Source organism: Montipora foliosa, chromosome 3, assembly GCF_036669935.1.
Source record: "Montipora foliosa isolate CH-2021 chromosome 3, ASM3666993v2, whole genome shotgun sequence".
Taxonomy (NCBI): Eukaryota; Metazoa; Cnidaria; class Anthozoa; order Scleractinia; family Acroporidae; genus Montipora; species Montipora foliosa.
In genome coordinates this window covers 28,236,709-28,252,877 of record NC_090871.1, presented here as the reverse complement: position 1 = coordinate 28,252,877, position 16,169 = coordinate 28,236,709, and the positions used below count along the sequence as shown (strand labels likewise).

General features: G+C 38.1%; 1 protein-coding gene across 1 annotated transcript; it reads left to right on the top strand.

Moving 5' to 3' along the window:
• The first annotated feature begins 1,934 nt into the window (after nt 1–1,934).
• LOC137997241 (uncharacterized) lies at nt 1,935–10,333 on the top strand. Its single transcript, XM_068843115.1, has 6 exons — nt 1,935–2,073; nt 3,816–4,174; nt 4,599–4,671; nt 4,840–4,904; nt 6,545–8,467; nt 9,180–10,333. Exons 2-6 carry the CDS (start codon nt 3,935–3,937, stop codon nt 9,486–9,488), a joined length of 2,610 nt encoding a protein of 869 aa, XP_068699216.1. The 5' UTR covers nt 1,935–2,073; nt 3,816–3,934; the 3' UTR covers nt 9,489–10,333.
• The last annotated feature ends 5,836 nt before the right edge of the window (nt 10,334–16,169 follow it).

Sequence of the window (16,169 nt, the reverse complement as noted above, 5' to 3'; positions counted from 1 at the left end):
GAATTAACGTAAAGTCGATAGTGCTAATATAGCTCTCTCTTCTCACGTCAAGAATTTGGGAGTATGGTTTGATTCAAACTTATTTATGTCTGTACATATAACTAATATCTGCTCTGCGGCATTTTACCATCTTTATAATACTAGGAGAATTAGAAAATACCTTGCAAAGGAATGTACCGAAACTCTTATCCACGCTTTTATGTATCTAGTAAATTCAATTATTGGAAAAACTTGCTGTATGTGGGGAACCTAACTACTTTTTACAAAAAATGCTACCCGTCCAGAATGCCGCAGCGCGGTTAATTGTTCAGGAGAGCAAGTTTTCGCATGTGACGGATCATACTTAGATCATTGCACTGGCTGCCTGTAACGCAACGTATACATTTTAAACTTTTGTTAATAATTTTTAAAGCCATACATGGTCTCGCTCCGTCTTATGTAAGTGAGCTTACTTCAGCGGATCATGTATCTTATGGGGTACCTCGATCGGTACATCGACCGATCATCAGTCGATATATCGATCGAGGCTCGATCGATACTCGATCTACTCTCGACACTCGACCGTTCAGCGGTCGATACTCGACCGATACTTGGTCGAGTGTCGGTCGAGATGTCGACCGATATAGCGGTCAATACATCGGTCGAGGCCCCCCATAAGATACATGATCCACTTCAGCAAGGAGAAGTGGTAGATACAATCTAAGATCTAGTAATAGTTTAATTCATAATTTGTAGTTCTATAAGATCATCAGGAACACTCGGTGACCTCTCTTTTCTCGTGGCAGCTTCCAAGCTGTAGAATAGCTTTCCGAAACACTTACGAAATATAAAATCGTTAGGTTGTTTCAAGAAGTTTATTAAGACATCGTTATTTCAGAAAGCTTTTTATTAATGAATCATTACCTTTAAATATAATTCCTTTTAGTTTCTTGATTTTGATTATTATTTATTTGATTCGTATCATCATTTATTCATACACTTTTGGTTATTGTATATTTATATAATGTAATCAATATTGCAATACGCAATTGAAAATCGGTGGTATTAATAATTGCGCAATATAAGTTTAATAAATTGTATTGTATTGTAAAAATTGTATGAAAATTTAAGGTTGACACTCAATGATGTTATCTTGGGTTTTCCAGAAAGGAATGTATTGACAAATTAAATTATATGCTGATTTTAAGTCAATTGTTTTTCTGGGATTGAAGGAGGTCAAACTGTTCTCTAAATTTTAATTTGTTTTTGTGTAAAACTAAAGTTAAGAAAGAGAGAGCACGATATATTGCTATAAGGAATGGGACTCTTGACGATTTTAATAGAAGATGGGGCCTTTTCCTACACTAGAAAGTGCAAGGATGGATCGCTACGGTCAACTGTACATATTTATCCAAGTTATTGTCGTCATGTGTGTGTAATGTGCGTCTGTGTGTGTCTGCATGTGTGTGTCTTTGTAGCGTAACGTTTCACTTTTTATCGATGTAACTGATTACAATATGGTCAATAAAGGTTTGACAAAAGAAAGGGTTATAGTAAAATAATCATTGTATAAACTAGCCTTTTAAAGAACTAAAGAATTTCTGGGAGCGATTCTAGATCGCCGGCTCGTAACGCCATCCTTTGAAACTTCTCTTGTGAATTTTCAACAATGAACACTTAACACAAGAAGGAATAAAAACAAACGGGAAACAAAGACTACCAATGATAATTGCGACAGGAACACAATCTTTTCATTTTGAAACCCAGCTCCTGTTTTGACGTAACAGGAAAGGCAATTGCAATGGCCAAATGAGATTATTTAAGAATGCTCTCACGTGCGGGACATTTTGGGAATGCTTCGATGATTGGTGGATTGTGAGGAAGTCAGTTTTCACTGAACAATGAACAGATCACTTACTGAAGTAAACACTTAACACAAGAAGGAATAAAAACAAACGCGTCACAAAGACTATCAGTGATAATTTCGACAGGAACAAATTCTTTTCTTTTCATTCACAAACAATTCCTAAATGAGATTATTTAAGCTCGACAACGGTAGGAGGAATTAAGTCATTGCAAACCAGATACGCCGAGGTAAGTTAGTAGTACAAGCATAGCTTTTCTCTTTTCAGTTTTTAAAGTAAAGCCTTGCATTAGAATATTTTGTTTCCCCCCTTTAAACTAAGAATCGCTTAATACTAAACTGTACTTCCTTGTTGTTAAAATCAAGTGAGAAATCCAGTGCCGGCTTTTCGTTGACAAACTTTTAGTCGTTCTAGTCATAGTTCATATACCGTGATCTCACCAATCTCGACTCCAGAGCTCTTCTGCGCATTACCGCCAGAGAGAGAAGAGCTCTGGGGAACCCTGATACCAACGCTTGTGAATGGTTTACAACTGGAACAATGAAAGCGTTTGGAATTGGCCAATTCAAATACGTGCGGAAAATTAAACTTACAGTACGGGAAGCACGGTTGGCGGGGAAATGGATGAGCCACTATTTTCTTCTGAGAAGAAAATAGTGGCTCTGCCGAAAGCGAAATTTCGAAACAGCGGTGTAAAGAGTCGCTTAAAACCTCTCGTTGCTGTAATCCTACTTAAAAAAGGTCTTCGACAGCATAGGATTGTTCAGGAAAACAGGAAAAAAAGAGAATCTTGTTGAAAAATTAAAGGATATAGGACAAATCGAGGTACAGGAGGGAGACGTAAATATTCTTCCAACGAAATTTTGCAGGAAGTGTTTCAGAAAGATTGCAAGGCTAGCAAAGGACTTGCATGCTTTCAGACACATATGTCTGAAATCAAAACAAATACAGGAGATAAACATAAACGCGTGGACGAAACCCGTATTCGCCAGCACAATATATATACAACCCGGAGAAGAAAATTAGACAGTGCGGCACTTTAATAACACATAAGCCGATACAGGAAACAGGAGATCCGTGGACTTGAGATTACGAACCTCCCTGTTTCCATGTGAAGAGCAAACTCCTCAGAGAGAGACCCTACCTTTTCCTGCTCTTGAGAAAGCTACCACTAGCACCAGAGAAAAGCCGCAGGCCTCCGAGATATTAAAAGCTGGTGGTTTACGAAATCCGGAGATTTGTGTTATCATTGCTTTACCTGTTAATTTTCCTCCCTTTACCGTTGTCCGACCGGCAATATTTTTGAGTTTTGAAAGAATGGTAATGAATAAGTAAACTTATTTTAAGTTTCAATTTGTACTGATATACATGTGAACAATGGCTTTTACCCGTTCAGATTTCCAGTATTAACCTCAGCGCCAGAGTAAATGGGTCAGTAAACGTGACATTTCAACAGAAAAGGCTCTGCTTTAGAGGAAATTGTTAACACCAACTCTCTACTCGTTTCTACATGCATCCTGCCACTAGACTCTTTCTTCGCCATGAAACTTTATTAGATTGCCTCTCATTTTATAAATTCGGAAACTCATTTGTGACGGTAAATGAAAAAAAAAAGGGACAGGGGACGGGCTACCTTAGACAGACTGTGTTTTTACCAGGCCGTTTCTTTTTGACCCGACCCTCTGTCATGTGAAAACTCTTTGCCCCCATAAACTGAAGACCCAACCTTTTTAGTTCTGCCCCCTCCCATTCAACTTTGCAATAAACAACACTCCCTTACTATGGAAGTTCAATGATCGATAATGAGCAGTGATACTGACACATGGCAGCATAATATATTGCTAAGAATCTTCTTTATCTTCTTTAAAAGTTAAGGCATGATCGTGGAAACGCTTTTTTACCCAGCTCTCCAAATCATTCTCAAAAGCCAACCTAACAGTGGTCATTTCAAATCTTTTGAATTCTGTGCAGTGGAGAGTTCCAAGAGAGTTTGCCAAAGAACTTCTCAAAGTAGAAAGCATTTGAGAACAATCAAGCTTAATCCCTTCAGCAAATAGATAACCAGTGTCAAGCCTTATGCGTAAGAAGTCATGGAGAGAAACACGTCTGTAGGAGCTCTAGAGGGAGTCAAGTGGAGTAATATTATGCAGGAAATGAAGGAATTAGGCGAGGTGTTAGGCTTTATAGCAATGGTGGCTACACCCAGACTTAAGAAGAATGTTGACGATCAGGTTTCTCCAGTCTGCACGATAAACCACAGATTGCAGGAATTGAGCCTTATGCAGAAGATTGCTACAATTATTCTGGGAATGGGACACAGCAACAAAAAGGTTAAACTTATGAAAAATTTCTTTATTGCAATTTGTAAACGTTTCTGATTGTGCAAAGACAACTTACCGTTCACAAACAGGCAACCGGTCTCAGTAGAAGTATTAAGGGACAAATAATAAAGTGCCGGTAAAAGTATGGATTAAATGGCAAGCCCTCTTTTGGGGCAAATTTGCTGTCTCCGGTCGATCCTAGAAACAACTAAAGAAAGAACTAAACATTTCAGTCATCCTTTATCGATTTTAATACTTTCAACACATTAATTTGTTTTTAATTATAAACCCCGTGGTTTCCTTCAGGTCTCCTCGCCATTTAATTTTTTTTTTCCGTTAAATCTTATATTACCTCTGCTGTAAAATGTTGCATATATGGCAGAGAAAAAATGAGAAAAAAAATGAATTGATTTGTTCTGTTTAATTAATACAGACGTTTGAAAGAATGAGGAGTCTGAGCATTTGCCAGTCAAGGGCCAATTACTTGAAGACCATGGACACTATTGGTAAACCTTTTGAACACTTCTCTAAGCAGAGAACAAAGTGGGGAAAATATATTAAAGTTCCAAGGATTTATATCTGATTAACAGAATTAGCATAAGATGGGTCACGATCACAAATCTTGAGAAGTGCATGAATATTTCATTTTCATTATTCACTGTCTTTCTTTGCAGGTGATGGGCTTGTACAAAAGGTTCGAGAATTTGTGAAAAACCAGAGACCACGCATTGCAGAAAAGGTAATTAACGATATAAAGAAGGAGTAACCCAGTTGAGGGTAGTTTGTGTGAGTTCCAATACATAAAGTAGCAGAAAACTCGAGATCGCTATTAGGAAATTGCTTTCAGCAGATTTATCAGATTTTAATAGAATTTCCTTGTCCGTACATTCTTGAGCCATTCGTTCTTTGTCTAAAGGCGATTACTGCTCTTGGCTAGAAAACAATTAGGCTTATGACTCTTGCCTTTTTTAGCTATTTGCGAGGTGACTTTTTACAGACCTAACGTGCGCGGCACGTACATTTCATAAGTACGTTATATGAGCTCTAATCTATTTTCTGTTCACCTCATCCAGTTCCCTCAAGATTTTAAAGTTACTAATGGCGTACTGATAAGAACTTTTAACTTGCAATAAAGTCTTCTGACTGAAACAAGGGTTTACGATTGTGCCTGTTTAGTGGCAAGCAAAACAATTTCAAATAAGAAAATTAGAAGATTTTTTGAATGACGGAGCACTTTAAAAATGATGTGAATGCGTGTTCAAGAATAATGTAAACGTGTGCAAAAAAAAAAACAGAAAAATTGAAGGCTTGAAGTACCATCAAATATGAACACGTAGCATGACAAAGATATTCAATGATGTCATCAAATAAAGTCCTACTGCTATTCCATATTTAACAATTAAAGAAGCCTAGCAGGTGATCAGTTCTGTTGTAAAGCACGGATAGAGCACGAAAGAAGTGTAGGGAAGACACGAGTCTTTCCCCTACTTCTTTATGCACTTTTCCGGCCTACTTCTTTGTTTGTTTTATAATAAATAATTTCTTAATTTCCTCATGGAATTTTCCAAATCTTACGAGTGGCCAGCGTTAGCCGTGCATCTGTACCCGTCATAAGGCACGCTAAAACAAACCAATCAGAATCCGTGTTAGGATGGTTCAAAACAGTTTATTGTTTAACACGATCAAAGCTATCAAAATGTGAAACCGTCAAAAGTAAAGCTTTCACAAATTGAAAGCAGGTTCGAAATTCAACAAAGCTAACATGCGAGTGAAAGTATTTTTACAGTCTAAAATCCAGTATGGAAAAGCAAATTGTTCAGTAAAGTCCGGCTGAATTTTTGGTCATAAAAACCTGGCCCGGATTGCTCGAAGCACGGTTAGCACTAACCAGCGTTACATACACAGTAACCATAGGAACCTGTAGGTTTTGATACCTCTTATCAAACGGTTAGCGCTAACGTTAACCAGGCTTCAAGCAATCGGCCCGATAACGTTATTGACATGACAATTGAAAAACAAGCTGCTTAATACGTGTCGCTGGTATTTATATATAACAAACTGTTCCTGCGTTGTCTTATGTAACATTTATGGGAAGAAGACACAACCGAACATTCTTTAATTGGTATTAAGGAATTTACTAATTTCCTCCCACATTCAACCAAAATTCTCAGAGAACTTTAGTTTTCAAGTCAGCCGGGCATCTTACTCATAAAGCACGCTGTTTAAACAAATTAGAGCGCGCGTGATATTGAAACTTTATTATAATAAAATTTTTGCAAAATGTTCCAAGTGGGTAACTTCCAATTTTGTTGAATTACAAATATTCATCTTCTATTCTTATTTGTACTTGCGAGAACGAGTCCCCCTTTCTTTTTGCAGAGTCACGTCTTAATCCAAATGTTAAGCAAAAAGATCAACAACTTGCCACTGGACGAACCAGCAGAATGTGAAGAGCTGATTCGACAGCTGAATATTCAGATATCGACAGTGGAGGATGCTGTTGAAAAAGAAAAGCTGCTTCAAAAGCTTAAAGCTGTCGCCTTCTTTGGACTGGAAGCAGACTTAAAAAGAATGTTGGCGAAGAAAGGGTTGCGCCTTGAATCCCTTAACCTCGTAGTAAAATATTTGACCAATGTTCCTGTACTTGCTAAATACTTTCATAAAAATGAGAGCGATCCACAAGATGAAGATGGTCTAGAGAATGTACGCAAACGACTGGGGCCTGATATCGAGGTGCTTGGTGGACTCAGTGCGGTGGGAATTGATGTGTCACAGGAATGGGTGAAAGCTCTGTGCAAGAGAGCGCCATCCCTTCTGGCGCTTCCACGTCTTTCATTGAGTTCTCTGGAAGATTGTTGTAAAGGTGCCGAAAAAGGAGATATGGATGAAGTCTACAGATTGATTGAGTATGCCGAGTCCCAGAGGTCACAGCTAGCCGACATTTCGCAAGATCGAAGGCTCGTGAAAGAATACAGAGATTCTAAAGCCTTGGACCAAGAGAATCTGACTAAGGCCAGGGAATTGATGACCGAGGCTAAAAAAATGGCGAAACACCAATTTGAGCAATTAAATGAAATCCTGAATGTTCTTGAGCTTCCTGGAGATTGGCTTAAACCGAAAGGAGTTCTACCGGAAGAACTGCTAAAACAACTAGATTACATCTCCGAAGAGTGCAGCAACGTCGTGGAGTTAGGAGAGACTTATAAAAGTGAGTTAGAGGTCATTGCCAAAGCAAGCGGAGGAAAGGCGCTTTGTGGAATCTATCATTCTGATTACGAAGCACCCCAGCCAGCACAAATACCATTGTTTTTGCTTCCAAAGGATGTAAAGTTAAACAATCCCAGCACTGCACAAGAAGCAAAATATCTGAAGTTCTCCAAGAAAGGAATGGCTTCCGAGTACGCCCGAATAGTGGAGTCAACAAGTATCAATGTTGGAATAGGAGTGGCTGGATTCTACGACACCTTTGTGGGAGAGTTCCAGGTTGGATATGGGCAAGATCAATATTCTCAGTCAGATCAGACAGCCACAAATTCGAAAACCAGTGCATCTGTCCTCCAGTACATTCGCACCGCTAAAAAGAATTTTCGGTTTGATCCGTACCAGTTGATTATTTCCTTAACTGCCAGAATAATGGCCAGGTCCATTGTGGATAGCGCAAGTGATGCCGAAGTCGAGCAATCTGCTCGTTTTTTTATGAAGCGCTACGGGAGCCATTATCCCGCAGGAATACAGAGCCTCGGCGGAGTGTTCTTCAGCATCGCTGACGCTGAAAGTAATAGTACCAAAGATACATTTAAATTGACTGAAGCGGCTGTGAATCACCTGAAGGCACAAATCAGCTATGGTTTTCTTGGCGGAGCATTTGAGATTAGGACAAGTGGCACTAGTGAGTACGCCTCAAGCACAGTTCAAAACAGGGGGCGTCAATTAGCGAGTAGCAAGAGCGACAGTTTTAGCTATTCTGTGAAGTCAATGGGCCCTCAAGCAACAAACCCTGCCACATTCCACAAGCTGCTATCGTATAATTCCACCTGGGCCCTGATTGACCGTGGAGAATGCCAAAGCTTTATACCTGTTTGGGAGTTATTTTCGAATCTTGGCGGAGAGTTTAAGGAAGTTGCTACAGTTCTTCAAAGAACCTGGAGAAAAGACGAAGCCGAGAGAAAAACAAAGTTGGAGGCAGAGCGCAAGGAACGAGAAGATGCAAAGAAGAAAAAAGATCAACAGAAAGCGAGGGAAAAGCAACTAAAAGATGCCAGGGAAGAATTGGCCAAGATAAAGGACGAACATCTCAAAAGGGTAAGACACCAAATAATTATGTTATTGCCAATGCTACTATATTGAAGTGCCACACGGAGGAATTCTTCAAAAGGGTGAGGACGTTATGTTCTTCGCTTAGATTCTTGTTTTGCGTCACAATCTAACTGAAAAGGTGGCAGCTGTTGTCTTTTGTCCAAATTTGATTCTGCTTGATGAGAGATGCCCAACCAAATATACAGAAAAGGATTAATACATTACAATCCAAGACTAGTACGTATACAGTCCAGCACAAATTTACGAAGAAATAATCTAGTTAATATAGTTGTATTGAAAAGAACTAGTTAACGTGGAAGGTTAATTAATGCATGCAGATACCAATCATTTTAAAAGTCTGCCAGGAATATCTTTGAAATAAGCCTTGATTCCTAAATACAAAACTAAAAATCCTAAAAGTGTACTTTCAAATTAGAAATGTTTTGAACTTTGATCGTGTGATTGAGCGATATTTGTAAAAAATTTAAATGATCAGATGATCACAAACTCGTTTTTTCCCTTTTTCATCCCATCTATCCTAGATCAGACAAGAGTTCGCGCCCTATATTGCCGTTTGGTACGATTGAAAGAAATCGTGAATTTCGCATGCTGGAAAACAGTTCAGTAGACTAAGATTTTTTACGTGGTAAATAAAGCTCTCATCCCAATATCAAATCCTTAATATTGACTTTTTTGATGTACTTATGTATTGACATAGGACCGAGGATGGATTAAATTTGGATTTTGGCCCACAAATGGAAAGCTCTTTTTTAATCAAACTTCAATGTCACACTCAGACGCGTACGAAAAAGCCACTGAGCTGATCATGCGAGACCCTGAGCACAACATCTGTGAAATTACTTGGTTGGTCGGATGTGGTCACATTTTAAAATGCTGGAATACCTCAGACACAACACCAACAACCTATAGATTCTGGCTAGAGGTCCCCTGGCTAGGAGTCAGTCAGGTTCTGTTCTTCAGTGAGCTGCTCTTTAAATGGAAAGATAGTGTGCCCCTGCGAGGATAAGAAAATGAACACCTTAAACAAACTTGAGCAAAATGGATCGGAAACTTGTGATCAGACGAATGACAAGATAAGTTGAAATGTAACCATCACCATAGGTGCTACCATGTTAAAAAAAATCACTTCCTTTTTGTCTTCAGAGTTTGAAAGTGTATTACTTAAAACCTGACTGGCAAAATTTTGAGCTTTGATTTTTATTCAAAGGCTGTTTACTTTGAGTGTAAGTGTTGGATTTCACGGTCCGCCATTACTACGTTTAAAACTGACCGATTGGACCTCAGAGGATTGGATCTAGGGAAAGTGACGACATTCATTCACTAGCTCAAAATTCAGCTTGTAAATGCAGCTTATTCTATATGCAAAACACGAGTTTAAAAGTCTAAAATTCGCTGTTTTCACAAATGCCACAATACAGTTCATTTTGGGGAGTTATTTGCATTAAAACAATGGATATCCAGTTCACCAAAGCATGGTACAGTCCCAAGAGTAAATAACTTGTGTTGTTTTTAGCAAAGAGTCCCCCAAAACGTATTGCATTATGGGAATGGGAAAGTAGCGAATCCCGAAACTCCCGTGCTGCATGCTAATTTAGACGTGTACACACTCGTTGGATTCTTACACCATTGAGAGCGTCTTTGACGTCATTTCTCTTCGATCCTGCTCACTCAAGATTTTAAAGTTAGTAATGGCGAACCATTAAATTGGAAAATGCCTGTTAAAATAAACAGGTACCTTTTTGAAATCAAGGCTTAAAACTTTGGTGACTTGATGTTTACTTAACATAGTTTTGAAAAAAAAAAAAAAAAAAGATTGGTTAGTTTTGGAATAGGCCGAGCTCGATATATCAATATTCATCCTGGATACGAGGCTCACAAGTCTCGAGGGAGATTTCTAAAGTAAAGAATAAATTATTCACATTTAACCATAAAGCTTCGTAGCCATGTGTGAATACTTATATATCGAACGTGGCCTATTGAAAGTACCTCAACTAAGTTACAGTTCAGAGACCCTATTCTTAAAGCTCCACACTTTGTGTGTGCATTTAATCTTATAAGGGACGGACCATTAGAAAAGTGATTGGGGGGGGGGGGGATTTTCAGCTGGTACGATTTTTTTTTCGCGCAATGAAACCAGGTGAAACCCCCTGCACGAATTTTTTTTAAGACAAATATTGCTTTTTTTAACAGAGAAATATTGATTAATTATCTATTTTTTATGATTTATAAATTATTCTACACTCACAACAGATTAAAGGATACAGGCCACTTTTTAATGCAAAATCTTTTCGAAAATGTACACACAGTGAGAGAGGAGGAAGCCATTTGGAGTGGACGGGAGAGGTTATCCCAATAACCTGCATGGTGGACAAAATCCTCTCCGAAGTTAAATTCGAAGAAAGAAAGAACGCTCTTACACAAAAACAGAAAGCGCACAAAAAAAGTCTACCCTTTGTGACACAATTTCATCCATCACTGCCATGTTTGAAAAATATTCTAACGGAAAAATGGCATTTAATACAAAACCAGCCGCTACTTAGAGAGATATAGAAATGAGATCTCTTAAAGAAATGGGAAATCGCTTAACGACATGCTTGTTAAAGCAAAACTGTAAAGGCTTTTTTCAACACAATGGGCACATAGCGGGAGTCACGCAGGTCTGTCAACCCCATTTCAACAAGAATGTTTTGAATAAGAATTATTCTTAAAAGACACTGGCAAATATTATATAATTATTAAATAAAAGTCACAATTGGACCCTCCTTCTGCATGAATTTTTTTCTTTACCTTCTTCTTTGCGTGAATCTTTTTTCTTGGCATTTTCCCTTGCATGAATTTTTTTTGGTTTTTTCCCCACCTCCCCCATCACTTTTCTAATGGTCCGTCCCTAAGTGTAATGGTTGCCCTGCCCTAATTTATTCGCCACAATTCATAGAGTGGCAGGGGAGAGGAACAGAACGTTCGTCCCAATTGACACCTAACCCCTGTATCCATAGATCAGACTACAACACCGGGAACTCCATGCCCTACTCTTCTCGAATAGTGTGTCGGTTCTTTAACATCCCGCAGATTTTATATATACCCAAGGGTTGTGAGACGGGACCTCCGGCTTATAGTCCTTATCCGAGAAGACTTGAAAGTCTAACCATTTGCAGATGTCGTTACAAAGGTAGCACTTTCTCCTCAGTTACCCTGAGACCCTGAGTGTTGGTCCGGCCGGAGTTGAACTCACGACCTCCCGCGTGACAGCCTGGTGCTCAGCCAACTTAAACCACCAGTGCGCGGTCAACTCAAATTAAACTCGGTTATCAAACTCGGTTATATTTAAATGGCCAAATTTTACCCCACCTACAGCTCTACTAAGTATAATGCTCGATTTCGATTGGAAAAAAATGGCTTAGGATATTGTGTTGCCCTAGGTACAAAGGCGCCTGATTTTTAATACAAACTTCTCAACAAATGTTTGGTCACGAACCTTTTTGAGAAAAAATGGTATCATATCTTCTCCAATCTGCTCTTTTTGGTGAGAGACTGAAGAATATCTTGAACACATTTTTGTTTCTTGCCATTATTTTGAAAGATTTTGGGCAGAGGTCATAAAATGGATGCGTAATGTAGGTGTCCAGATTGATTCTTTTTGTACACTGAGACGTAATGTTTGGTATATATTGATTACAATGATGTCTTAGTTAAATCTTGTTTTGTGTCTAGTTGTTCTCCAAAAACAAAAACAAAAATGTCTATTCCTGCAGGTGTAACAAGACTAAACCATCCATTACAGTGATAAGATTAAGTTAGTCCATAAGCTTGAAATGATGACTGCTACATCCAGTAACAAAATAGGGCAAGTATAATGAATATTCAGCACAGATGTAATTCTACACATGGTAGTAGTGAAAAACCGTTTTGGCAGTAAATGGGTGTAACTGCGGGGTTGCCTGTGTGTGTGGGTGTGTGCGTGTGTGCGTGTGTGAGGACAATGCGCGGGCATTTTAGCGATAGTTTTAGGGGGTATGTATATGCAAGTATTGTAATCATGTGAATATTAGACGAGCAATTAAAATGTCAAAATAGCCAAAAAATATGTACTTCATACAAGGCAAGTAACATAGGCCTGGTATTAACTTCATTAAAGCTACTTTGTAAAATGCGGACTTTTTTTTCATACCTGTGTTGGATAAAAGCGTCAGCTCGATATTCAGTGTTGCTTACTTTCATGTTCAAACTCTGATCTTTGAAATGTGCCGGAATCTTTAATATGAATAATCAAAGTTGACTTCATTAATCATTCGATTTTCCTTGGAAGCAACTCGTGTATCTTTAGTGTTAGTATTTTTACTATCCCTCACTTGATTCAAGCCTAATGCGAGCGCTTTTAGAGACAGTAATTGTTTCAAACCGCATGGGTCAAGTAGACGATAGCGTATTCCACCAAATATTTCTTTTCGAGACAAAAAAATCATAGTTTGGAAGACTACTTTGCGTCGACATTCTAAAGAGTCAAGGGCCAAACCTGCCGATTTGGCAATGCAATTACCTTGATTTGCACAATTCGTTATCCCTCATGGTAGAATAGGACGCTAATTAGGTGATCACGTGGGATGTACGGATCAAAGCAAGCAATAGGCAGCGGCTGTAAATAAAAATTCTAGAGTCTGTGACAAAATTCCTTGGAACAGTGTATGAATATACAGATCTGAAATTTTTGCGGCTCACTCTCACCTCCCAATGTTGTCTGCTTGCTTTTTTCTGAGCCCATTTGGCAAAACAATATTGTGGTAGGGCAAGGTGTTGCAAAGTGTTTCAGCATTTTTGTCCGAGGCTGTAGTTGTTATTGATATTACGGGTATTGTATCAGCTCAAACCTCTTCTTTCATTTTTACAGTTTAAACCAGTTGTAAGTCAGTGAACAGTATGATCTGTCAAACAGACGAGTAAGTTGGAGTGGGTGTTGTGGGAAAAAAGGAAAACGGTAAAAGGGCAATAAGAAGAAGTGTCGTATCGGGGTATGAGACTTGAAGTTCTTGAAATTACAGCCAAAAAATGGAATAATTTGTTTGACTTCAGTTAATACTTGCATTTGTTAAGGGAAAGATAAGCACCGTAGTACAAAGAGGCACTTTAATTCAAGGGAGAGAATTTTCCGAAGTTTTCTAGATTTTAAGTAAAGGTTAAGGTCTCACCTGTCAATAGCAAAGAAGTATGTAAAAAGATCAATATTTCCAGAGATAGAGGTAAAATTCCAATTTCATTTTGATTGACAGCATATGTAGACTATCCGAGCGCCATTCGCGGGAAACATCAAATAATCATTTGTCTTCACTCGCAAACGTTTGAAGTATTTGTATATAAAAGCACCATAATCTACTTTTTATGGCATTAAATCGTATTTTAAGGAAGTATTAAGCAATGAAGACCCACAAGCCACGTGAATATCTGAGGTCTGGTGCTAGCAATAAGAAAAAGAGAAAAAAAGAGAACATACGGCTGAAGGAGCCAAGAAACATATGAGTGATGCGAAGCAGGGTAGACAAAGGATCATATTATCAGAACTGGCCTTCAGACTCCTCTGACGAAGCATATAGGCGAATAAATTGTCGTAGTATCTGAACAAAAATCAATGGAATTCAAGAAGTGCTTAATCCAGATCTATCAGTAACACTGCCAGTGATTGAAAATAAACGCACTAGTCTTGTAGCGATAAAGTAATAAGACCAAGGCAAGAGAAAATGAGGTTTTTCTTGACCAGGGGCATTTCCAAGAGTCTTCTTACAACTTGACTCGGAAAATACTATGTAGACGATTCACATAACCATCCCGCATTCTGATATCGCCGTCACCATTTGTGCTTTGTTGGGAGATTTTGTGTTTGGCCGCATCCACTTTTTCTCTGCTGCTATGTTTGATGAGATCGATGTGCGCGTCCCTTTTCTGTTTAGGACGAAGGCCGATCCGCTCCGAAAACATGCGTCAAAAATCCGAAGAATAATAGTCACGATGAAGCTGGGGAATGGCGTCATCTGATTGGCCAATTATGGGGAAAGGTGTTGGGGCGAATTTTTTGGGCGGAATTTGTTCGTTGCATACAAAAGTTCCTAAACATTAATTTTTGCCTTGAATGTAACAATGTAAAGATTACAACTCAAAGACAATGCTTGATTGCAATCAAATTTTGACTTGAGCTAGATAGAGCTATTTCCAACAAACCCGTGTTGGGGAATTTTACATTTCGAAATATTTTTTCGGTGAGAGCCTTTTCCGCGCGGTCGCTCAAAACTTTTTGTTTGTGCTTTCGGTAGTGCTTTGTAACCTTTCAATGCGATCGGATCAAGCCAAGCGCCGACAACATTTTTTAAGTTTCTGGGTGACATTCTTAATGAAAGAAATAAATTGCCGAAGTATGGAATTCCCATTGAGTTGGAATTTGTGCCTTCGCCTTTCAACCTCAAGAAAAACTTTCATTTTTCACTTATTTTTATTCTCTCACATAACGATACATAGCAACTTCCTCTGCTCGCATATAGCTTAGCTAGTCGAGGCGGGCAGAGGACACTTTAACATAAAGTAATTCAATAGGAAGAGATTAAGAAAAAGAAAGAAAAGGAAAGGAAATAAAAAAGGAAAGAAAAAGAAAAATGGAAGACATCTATATAAACGATACAGAGATTAACTGGTTATTACAATGCAACGTTACGTTACAAAATTACAGAATTATAACGCTATTTTACATTCCATATCATCTTGCTTAATTTATTAACCAAAGTAGGTGTGTTAACGTAAGTATCCTCCAGTTTCAGAATAGGTAAAAGGAACTGATGCAAAGAAGCTTTAAATTTATGTGAAGGGAGTACTCGGATACTATGAGAAATACTGTTGCAAATTCTTGCGCCCAATCTAGAAAATGAATGTTTTAACAGATTTGTCCTGGAATATTTAATGTTAAGACTACCTGTCTCTGAAAACCTATTATTATAGCTATGCACTTGAGTAGGATAAAGAAATAAGTTAGAAATGTTTGCCGGCAAAGAATTGTTAAAAACGTCATGCACATCACATACAGTACTTTATTAGATGTCTTTAATTTAAGTCCATAGTTGTTTGAAACTGAGAAAGATAAGCAGCATTTTTTTTTTTTTGCAAACAGTAAATAATATTATAATATCAAAGTTCACGGTTACCAAGTGTCTTACATACAACAAAACAAAGACTATTTGTAACCAAAAAAACTCTTAGCTAATGCTTATTATTTTTTGGCTCTTTTAGCAGATTGGATAACCACAGTTTTGCTCTAATTTTGAGCAGTGCTTCTCGTTGACGACATGGCCTTGCCCAACGGTTTGCTGTTCTTCAGCGATCAATTTCCTTTTGTCCTATTTTTTTCCATGCATTTCATTGCATTCACTTCAGAAGCTGCATTAAATTCTCTTATGTTCAAAAGTTTATTCAAAGTTACCGCATCTGAAATTACATCTTGTCCTTTTTTGAACATGAATAAGTACACCCAAACAATTGTGTGTATATTAAACACGACTTTGTTTGTAATGGTTACCACTCTAATCTAACAGCCATCACTAAGTGTATTTGGCTGAAAAATATTTGAACTTTTATTTAATAAAATATTGCTGTAAAGACAAAGAGACAACTGTTTTAAAGAGACGGCATATTAATAAAACAACTATTGTTCAAA